Genomic DNA, 10,656 nt, shown 5'->3' on the forward strand with positions numbered 1-10,656 from the left:
GCTCCCTAGCTGATAAACTTTTATCGACAGAATGAGACTAGATCATCATGTAGAGGATGAATCATTGTAATCCCACAAGTAGCTCACCCCTTAACAGAAGGGTCCCTTGTGATGATTCTGGAGTACATTGTGGTTGATCCTCAACCTCTTAATAAGAATATCAGAGGTGTCTATGTGATGTATGATGAATTCCTTCCCTTGGATTGGATTGAGGCAAGAGTTGGGCTAATGCTTTATCTCAGCCATATTGATCTTGGTCTTTGGTTTAGACGGTCCATATCTGATCAATTTCGAGCCCAAGTCAGGGGAGTTACACTTAGTTAAGCGAGTCCATTGATCTTTCATCAGAGGGTCTTCTAGTCTCCCATCGATGGGCCTTTCTAACTGCACGTCTTTATGTATAGTTCATTTGATCTTCTCGAGATTCGTGCTGATGTATTTCTGATGTACAACATACGTTCTATTGACACACAAACATTCATCATCCATCACCTTTTCACCAACATGTTGTAGTACACTCATAAGCATCTTTACTAATTAGGAAGGAGGGCAAGATTTTTAATCTTAATCAATATGATGAATTATTTCAGGTGAGCGAAAGCATAATTTTTTCCCTTTTCAAAATTAACTTCATGAAAACACTTGTTATTTGTATGTTTGAGAAATTTCATGTTAAAATGGACGAATGTTCAATAAAAGAATAAAATTAAAATATGCCTTATGTTCCTATAGGCAACAACTAAAAATATGCATTAAACAATATTATATGTATATGAGGCATCTTAAAATGACTGCACATTTTTTATGTGAAAAATAAATAGGCCAATATTTACGGGTATAAGTGAGTCAACCTGACTCTCATGAGCTAGCTTGAGCTAGACTCGATAAGTGGCTTGTGAACTCTGCTCGATGAGCTAGCAAGCCAAACTCAAACTATCTACTCATTAGCTCGTGACTTGGCTGGTATGAATAAATATTAATATAAAATATACTCAAATATATATTAAATTTGAAGATTTTATCTCAAAAATATAAAAAAATTTTTAAAAAATAATATTTTATTTTTTATATTAAATGAATTCTTTTTATTTCTTATATAGTATATAGTTGCACATAATATTTATCATTTTATAGTAATATTATCTTAAATAAATATTGCTTTATTATAATAACAAGTCATTTTTTAAGCCAGCTGGAACTCACAAAATTAATCACCAGCTCAAACTCACAAAATTAAACACCAGCTCAATTTCAAACTGAATTCTATAAAATTAATCGATGTCAAACTTCCAATAAGAGATGATTTGAGTTTGGCCCGGACTAACTCAATACCCTATCAAAATTATTCAGATATAAAACTTATCTGTGACTAAGTACACCCGACAGCGCTCTTTTTTACTCTCGGAAACGAAGCATAACTAAACCCACAAAATGAAGTAGAAAGATGAAGACAGAAATAAAGACGAAAAACAGAGAGAAATTAAGAAGGGAAGAAAGAAGTCAGTAGTACATCGATTCCTGGTGCGGAAGCGGGGACGAAGACAAGGGAGTAGCAATTCTCTCTTCTTCTGCCGAAGCCCTTATCGGCTCATCTACATCTTTCTTTTTCTCTCCTTCTCTATCTTCGACTTCGAGCAGGCGCGATTCTCCGAAGAAGAGGAGGCGAGCGGCTGCAACGCCTGATCTCCATCACGGGAATCGCGATCTCGGAGGACAGGTATTTTGGATGCGCAAGCCGATCCTGAAGACGACGCTTTTACTAGAATTCAGCTTGGAACATGACCGGAAATGGAGGAGGCGAGGACGGCACGGCAGCGTCTTCCTCGGCGCCGGCGCCGCTCGAGTGGAAATTCTCTCAGGTGTTTGGTGAGCGTACCGCTGGAGAAGAAGTTCAGGAAGGTATGCCCATCCGTGTCGTTTAATCTGGTCCAGATCTACTCTTCACTGGAGTCTGGTGGTGGTAGTTTAATACGCTTTTGTCGATGTTTAGTTATAGCCAATGAGCATAAGATCTGTTCAAAATTTGCTTGAAACAATATGATGAAGTGGTTGGGATTTAATAACCAGACTGTGTTTAAGATAGAGAAGGGAGCTTGTGTTCTTTGAATTTTCTGCAAGTGCACGGGTTTTAGTCATCTGTTTTAGTTAGTGATTCTCAGGAGTTCCATTCATACATGGGCTTGCGTTTTAGTGTTTATACACACAACCAGACTTTTTTTCTCTTTGTTTATGTTATTTGTTCTTTCTTTAGACGCGTTGTTTGATGCTTTTTCTTGTTTTGGATTCAACGGAATTTCTTTCAGAAATTGCAGATGAATACATTCTTTTAGCGTATATTCCGCATGAATCAAAAGATTCCTTTTTATTTTATTTTGTTTTTTAACTCTCTGCAATGTGAATGTTGACTGATGACAAGGTAATTTCTTTTATCTATCTAGCATTCATATTGTTTCATTTAAAATGCTTCCTTTGGAGACCTTATATACTTGTGCCAAATTACAAAAAAATATTTTAGCAGGTGATTTCTCCCACTTCATGCATTATTTCCATTCTTAGAGGAATTTACATAATCCTTGTGCAAAGTGCATGGATCATGCCGTCCATACAAGATTATTTATGGCGCAAATAGTGTGATACTTGAGAATTTCAATGATTGGTTAAGCATGGCCCGTGCTAATCTATGTTGGATGCATATTTAGTCATGTTTTTTGTCCATGATAAGCACGTTAACACAATAATTTCAGCTCATTTAGTTTTCTCTCTATGTGTCATACAAAACAACAAGACATGATTTAGAATGGATTGGTTTGGGTAGATAAGAGGTACTATTGCTTATGTTAAGGCCTAGTTAGAATCATTGTTGTCTTTGGGATTGATGGGGATGAAAGAGATTTTTTCGTTGATGTACAGGATTATTGGAAGGCTTCCAAGCTAGAAATGTTTTAGTTGCGGCATCTTCCATGTTTGTGGATTTCTAATGGAAATTTAGGTTACAATATGAAAAATGCCAGTATTTTCAAAATGCTAAGTGAAATGCGATGTACAAGGTCTCTTTTCTTTGCTTCAATGCAAAAAACATAAAGCAAAGCGAAAATATTACTAATTTGAGCATTTTTGATATAGGCATATTACATGCATACAATAGTTATTTAACCAAACTTAGATTGCACAAGTGAATAATTGCTTTAGCAACTATAATGCTACCTGCAATACCAATTATTTATAACTATTCAAAATGAAAATAAAATCAATCAAAAATTTAAACGATATAAATAATAAAATGATGTAATAATATTTTAAAAAATCAAGAATATACTTTTGAGATTGAGTGACCCAAACAACAATAGGAAAACCAAATTTTATTATGGAAATCAAATAGGAAATTACAACTAACATACAAAAATCTAAAATTGCAACAACTGACAACACAAACACAAGCTAGTGGGTATATCCATGGATGGTGGTGGTGGTTGACGAGGGTTTGGAAGGTGACACAGGAGTGGAGAAGGCTATTTGCAATTAACTGTTTCCCCGGTGCTGGACAACAATCAAATTCTTGGGACCAATGTGGGAACGCTGTCCCAGTTGATGGAAACAAGGATAGACGGATGAAATGGTGGCGAAAACAAAGAGGAAAAGCTAGATAGCAACGACAGTGAAGGGGGAATGCGTGGTAGCAAAGTGAGAGGGATGTGGAAGAGTAGGGGAAAGATAAATACCACTTCGGGAGCGAGATCCAACTGGGGCACCACTCAACCCTTAGAGGAGAATCGCCACATTGGGACGAGATAAAATCAGAGCATCACCCGCCCTTAGATACAACCCTAGAAGTAAAAATTTGGGGACGACCACGACTGTCCCGATTGAAAATTCATCAAAAATTACAAACTTAAAACATATGAATCAAATATATAAGCCCAAGATAACTATGATTGGATCCTTCTATCGAAAGGAGGTGCCAAACCAACATGGAAAAGCCTGTTGGCCCCCCAGGTTTGGACCCGTTCAGTTCAAACAAATGACTTACTTGATGGTTCCAATGGCTCCTTTATGCCCGCGTTGGTCTCCTGAGATTGGGAGAGTTTCGACCTCATTCGTTGAAACTTTTGTTTGCATGTTGGAAGTAGCAGCGCTACTGTAATTTACTGGGTTGAAGGATCTTCAATTATAGCCCAAAAAGTACCTTGATCCCATTGTCGGCTGCACTTTCTCCCAAACATTTGCGTAGTTTTCGCACTTGTGAGGACTCATCCGTATTGATGTAATCATGTAAGGGTGCATTGCTTAACTGAACTAGGACTTTGTGCCAAGTGTACCCTGTAGAGTCTTCCGAAGGTAGTCCCCGGTTGGTTCAGTTTTAACTGACGTGAGAACAAACTGAACTCCCTCTAACGGTGGCGGCCATGGTGGTAAGGAATCGGACATGATGTACTGGCTTACTCTCTGTAGTGATTGTCATGTATCTAGAATTGACATCTTTGTCCCGCTTTCCTTTATCATCACCAAAACAGATTCTACTGGCAGTTCTCTACTAGAAAAACTTCTGTAATCTCAAACTCCGTAGAAAGTAGGACTATGCACTTGCCATCTTTAGTGAAGGAGTATGTATTCTTGAAATTGTCATGCTTAGGCCGATGATCAAATTGCTCATCACGTCTCATAAACTGTGGTAGACATCTATGCTCATCACGTCTCACCAAATCTGATCTTATAGTTGGTTACTAATAAAAAACTCAAGACACCTCCTGTCAATGCTGACTCTGTTCTTCTTGCTCAACCACATTAGGTAGTATGGCCAGGAGTGTCTCTGAGGCGTGGGACTCAACTTGTCCACTATCTGTGTAGATATCGCATTCTTGCTGCTCTTTCTATCGATGATGAGAATACATACCTTACCCTTCACAGTGCAGCGGGCGTAGAATTTGTTATGGTGAAGCCACCACTAATCCTTTGCAGCATCAGTCCATATAACTCAAAACCAAAATATCTTGCCCTCATCCAATGGAAGATGATACTCCCCACCCTTTTTTTAGTTGCCTCTTCATCTCCAACTTTCGCTACCACACCTTTCTTTGTAAAGGACACAACTTGACTAGTCAAGCAACTGGACCGAAGTATTTTCTAGCTGGGACTGTAGTGATAGTGCTATTCTTCTTAAGCTTTTCCTAACTCTGAGTGACTTGATTCCTTTGATTAGTTTCTTAACTCCCCAAGGAGTGCTCCTACTGATGTCTCCAAATGCGTTTGGTTATCTGAATGGCGATAAGTGCTTGCTGTGCTTCTGTTGTCTCTCTGCCTTCAATGCTAAGTTCAATGCCATCCAAAGACCAGTAAGATTGTAGCTAGGCCGCATTACCAATGGCAGGCTTTACGCCTCCAAGTATCTGACTATCGTGTGTTCCTCTGGCTCTGTCAGATCATATTTCAACTTAAACCACATAAACTCTGCTGGGCCCTCTTTCACTAATAGTTCCCTCTACTATAGGTAGTAGAGCCTCGAGAAAAGATCCTGATGGCAGTGCGGGGGTGGGTATTGTTGCTGTAAATCTCTCATCTTCTCTCATGTAATATCTTGCATCTTCTTTCTTTATTTCTTTTCCTCTTTAGTTTCTCCCACCACAACGAGGCTTTCTTTTTCAGCTTGATAGCAACTAGTTTCACATTTCGGTAATCTGCTTCTCTTTGTATTCAAAGATCATTTAAACAGTCTACAACCACTCTATGAAATCATCCAAATTCATTCTCTCCTCAAAATATAGTATGCCCACTTTCACTCCCGAGCCTCTCCATCCTCGAACAAACACTTCATCTCTGTGTTCTTCAATAGACACTTCATCTATTTATCTTCTAATAGGCACTCAATTTATGTATCCTCTAACTGACATTTCATCCCCGTATCATCTAACAAACACCTCTTCTCACGGCCTCCTTTAATATTGTATCCCAAAGCATTTTGGCCTGTCTTCTTCATTGGAATTATTCTTGTGGAAAGGATTCAGGTATTCTTCCCTCTCTCATTGTCGGATCTTGTTGCCACGCTCGACCATGATCTCTCGTTGGGTCATTTTCTCAACATTAGCGATCTGTTGTAGCACTCAGCGGAATTTTTGCTCTATCTCATTCATGTAATCTTCTGACCAGGTTCTGACAATTGCCTTCTCGACAACATCATTAGGTTTTGAGTTTGGGTAGGTGGAAGGAGGTGTGTAGCGGTGATGTACGGTAGGAAAGAAAAATTTGGGCGAAGATAGGATGTAGTGGTGGATGTTAGGAACCCTAGGATAGGACTAGGATTTCCTAGCTCTGATACCAAATGATATCAAAGTTACCTAACAACAATATGAAAACTCTAATCATGCCGTTGACCACTAAAAAAAAAACTATAAAATACAAAAGTCACATATATATAATCCCTAGGTAATTATGATTGGATTCCTCTACGGAAAGAAGGATCCAAACTAATGTGGAAGAGCTGGTTTGCCCTCCCAGGTTTGGACCTATTCGTTTCAGATGAAGGAATCGCGGGATGGTTCCCGCGGCTCCTTTACGCTTGTGTCATGAAAGTAGTGTGAAGCATGAGATAGTGTGAAGAGAAGACATCAATAAATATTCTTGAAAAGAATTTTATGCATGAAAAGCTATTACTGCCAACAATAAGAATTAATGAGAAGTATATAAGAACTAGGAGTGAGCATGAAGAGAACGACCGACAATAGTGAGAATTAATGAGCATTGACTTAATTACTATAGAAATTAGTGAGGAGAAGCAAATTAGTGTGCCTAGTTTTTGTGGTAGATGTTGAACGAAATAAAGAAATCTGAAACAAAGTTTTGCTTTAGAGTAGGATTTGAGTGAGTAGCGATGTGATGTGACATGCCAAAGTGGAGCAAAATGCGTGCTTTGCTACGAGCAAGCTTCATATGCAAGCGATGGTTATGGATAATGCATCACTTCACTTTGCTCTTAAGGTGCTCATTTATTAACAACACTTATGAATGCTGTGCTAAGCTAATTTTTCAATAATAATTCTTTTATGAATTTTCTAGATAAGTTGCAAATAATATGGTGAAGCAAATTCAAAGCCACATTGGGCATCATAAAATTGACTCATAGTTTTCTTCGTATTCATATTGTATTGTCTTTAAATAACCATGAATCTAAATCCTCGACTAACAAAATCAAGCTCCGAAACACTTCACATTGTTATTGCTTGAAAAATAATGTATTACTGCTCTAATTGTTTTTGTTTGTTATATATACCTTCAAAATTTGTAGTCCATCAAATTGCCTTGCACAAAAAAAAATTTTCTACTAATTCAATGGAAAAATAGTAATAATTAATGATAAGATTTTGATATCTTATAAAAACTATATATGAAATTTTTGGGAATTAAAATTTCATATTCAATTAAGATTTCTTGCATAGGAAAGTAAATTGAGAACATGAATGATTTGAATAACAATCTCACATTTAAATAAAATGTAAAACATTGAATGAGAGACCAATGTTCATCTCTTTTGTAAGATTTCAAGCATTGCACTTGATCAAGGATGACCATTTGAGAGTAGATTAGGAGAAAGGTGTTGGGTAATTTGGAGACCCGGTCTTCCGAATTTAATTAGTTTCTTAATTAAGTATCCCACCTACCGTTCCCCTCCCACCCCCAGCTACAGCTCACATACCATATCCCACCTACCGCTCTCCACCTACCGCTCTCCTACCTCCCACCTACCGCTCTCATGGTTTCTATAAAAAGTCTTTTTTGGTTTAAAGGAAATGCAAGCCAAGCAAGGCCAAGCCAAGTCATCTTGAGAGCTAAGAGAAAGAGAGAAAGAAAGAGAGAGAGAGAGAGAGAGAGGAAGGGAGAGAAGAAAATAGAGATTTTCTTGTAAACGTCGAGGCGTTCGACGGTGTAATTCCTCGAAGTAGTAAAATCCTCTACAGCTCCATGGATGTAGACAAATTTGCTGAAGCACGTAAATCTGTGTGTCGCTCTGGTGTTTTTTCATTTTTGGCTTTATTGCCGTCGTTTTTCACAACAACTGGTATCAGGGCCTTGGGTTCGAATCTAAAGAAGAACGATGGGCTGAGTCAAAATGATGATATCGGGGATCGAGAAGTTCAATGACACAGATTTTACTTACTGGAGGATGCAGATAGAGGACTACCTCCATGAGAAGAAAGTTCATCTTCCGTTACTGGGAAAGCGACCAGAAAAGATGAACGAGGCGGAATGGAATCTGTTGGATCGACAGGTTCTGGGGTTATACGATTAACTCTGTCGAGATCGGTTAACCTATACGATTAACTCTGTCGAGATCGGTTGCCCACAACGTCATCAAGGAGATGACTACTACAAATCTCATGACGGCTTTATCAGGTATGTATAAAAGCCATCGACGAATAACAAGGTGCATTTGATGAAAAACTTATTCAACTTAAAGATGGTGGAAGATGTCTCTGTTGCTTAACATCTGATTGATTTCAATACTATCACAAATCAATTGTCTTCTGTTGAAATTGATTTTGATGATGAGATACGTGCACTGATATTGTTGGCTTCATTGCCAAATAGCTGGAAAACCATGGGGATGTCAGTTAGCAGTTCTGCAGGTAAATCCAAGCTGAAGTATGATGATATTCGTGATTTGATTTTGGCTGAGGGGGTGCGCAGGAAGGATTCTGGCGAGGCATCGTGTTCAAGTGCGGCGCTGAATGTTGATTCCAGAGGAAGATCACATGACAAGAACTCTAACAGAGGAAGATCAAAATCAAAGTATGGTCAAATGGGAAGAAGTGTAAAGAAATAAACAATATTTGATTTTGGTGAAATGGTTGAACGCTTGGTATCAACAAGCCTAGGCTCATTTTCTTTGTTTTTGGCATCTATGATAGAGAAATAATTGCCTTTTTTTTGTTGTAGAATTGACAGCAGTATATGTGAATGGAACCAATGGATTGGCTGTCAACTTGTGTTTGGTTGAAGAATGTTTATAGCTATGGATGTGATTTCTCAATACAAGAGATGCTACCCAATTTGTCCTCTTTTGCAATGGCTTGAATTTCATGCTAGATTCTTGCTGCTTTATTGAATTCAATATTCTGGCCATCTGAAGATTTTTAAACATGTTTCTTTAGTTACAATTATACAATTTTTAAAAAAAAAACAATTTGAATTATACAATTTTTAAACATGTTTCTTGCTACTTTAAAGTATCTTTTGGGAAATACTAACAATTTTTAAAAAAAAAACATCATCCTCTTTCCTAAGTATTTAGTTACAATTATACTTCCTTTAGTGTGTACTCCTAAGAATAATATGCATTTCATGACTTATTATGGGTTTTCGAGATTAAAATATATTTCTTGTCCCATATTGTGGACCTTCTTGGTAATTTTGTAGAAGAAGTATGCGTCATCGATTTTGCACTCGATTGAGTTTTTCAATCAAGACATCACCATGGAATTTTCAGACTTGTAAGTTGCATAGCTGATCATCCCATCCTTTGTTTGTCTTCTAAACTTTGTATGTCACCTATTTGACTTTTGCATCAGATGACTATGAAGATTGAATTGGTTCTATTGTGTTTGTGTTGGGTAATCTAAAGGGAGTGATTATCATTAATTGTTTGCAAAGAAGAATATTTTGTAGAAGTTGTGGTTGTGATTGAGACATTTAAAGCTTCAACAGAGTCCATTCTTGATACGAGCATTTTGGCCATAAGAAAGATGTATCATAGGTTTTCTTTGATATCGTGAAAACACAAAAAATAGAAAGCTTTTTTTCAATTGATTTTATTCGAATCACACAGATTTAGATTTATAGGACAAAAGAAGTTGAGAACGGAAACTTGAACTCTAAAAATGTCTTAATTCAAACTTGAGATACCAATTAACACATTGCAGTTAATAGATTGAGGAATGATGTGGCAGTTGAAGAGTTTAAACAACTTGCTGCATAGGAGATGAGCTCAAATCTATCTCAATTTCATTTTTTTAATTTTTTTTTCAGCAATCTGACTAATTGAGTTTGAATTCAACTTGATGAGCTTTTAGCAAGCCAATCATGAGTAAGTCGAACAATATTGAATTGAGCTTGAATAGAGAAAAAAATAAACATTAACGTGCATGAATCTGTCATGAACAATGCATAAGAGCTTATAAATAGCTTCATTCGTTTATTCATTGGTCAGACGAGCCTAGATCCTTTATATCTATCATGTCTGCTATGTAGTACTCAAGAAAACTTTCCCGTTTCTTTTTGTGGCGTGTAATGTTACCCAATTAGTATTTTCTATTTCTCTATTGTTTCAATGATTCTTAACATTGTATTGCCTTATTTCTCTTTTTAGTACTGTGTTGTCTCTCCTATGTCGCAACCATCCTCTTTTTGCCATGTTGTATTTTCATTTTTTGGGGGGCATTTTAAGCATTATTTTTCCATTGCTTTTACATTTCTACTTCTGCTGCAAGTTGTCCCTCTTCACCTTAGGTTGCTTTGTGTTATATCTTTGGCGAACTGATAATCCTTGCAGTTGACATTATTTCTGCAATTGAATTTGATAAATCTGGAGATCATCTTGCCACTGGAGACAGAGGGGGGCGTGTAGTTTTATTTGAGAGGACAGATGTTAAGGAGGTATTAGGTCTTTCC

At 37.3% G+C, this 10,656-nt stretch overlaps 1 protein-coding gene across 2 annotated transcripts in view; it reads left to right on the plus strand.

The window, feature by feature from the left end:
* Positions 1-1,399: 1,399 nt before the first annotated feature.
* LOC110039087 (serine/threonine protein phosphatase 2A 55 kDa regulatory subunit B beta isoform-like) overlaps positions 1,400-10,656 on the plus strand; it is a 75,301-nt gene continuing 66,044 nt past the window's right edge. Inside the window, exons 1-2 of one of the 2 annotated variants that reach the window (XM_020744040.1) lie at positions 1,400-1,899; positions 10,538-10,641. In XM_020744040.1, the coding sequence (XP_020599699.1) occupies positions 1,779-1,899; positions 10,538-10,641 (225 nt within the window). In that variant the 5' untranslated portion in view covers positions 1,400-1,778. The remainder of the gene's footprint in view (positions 1,900-10,537; positions 10,642-10,656) is intronic. The other variant, XM_020744039.1, reaches the window with a different exon arrangement.

This window comes from Phalaenopsis equestris, unplaced genomic scaffold (assembly GCF_001263595.1).
Source record: "Phalaenopsis equestris unplaced genomic scaffold, ASM126359v1 Scaffold235151, whole genome shotgun sequence".
NCBI lineage: Eukaryota > Viridiplantae > Streptophyta > Magnoliopsida > Asparagales > Orchidaceae > Phalaenopsis > Phalaenopsis equestris.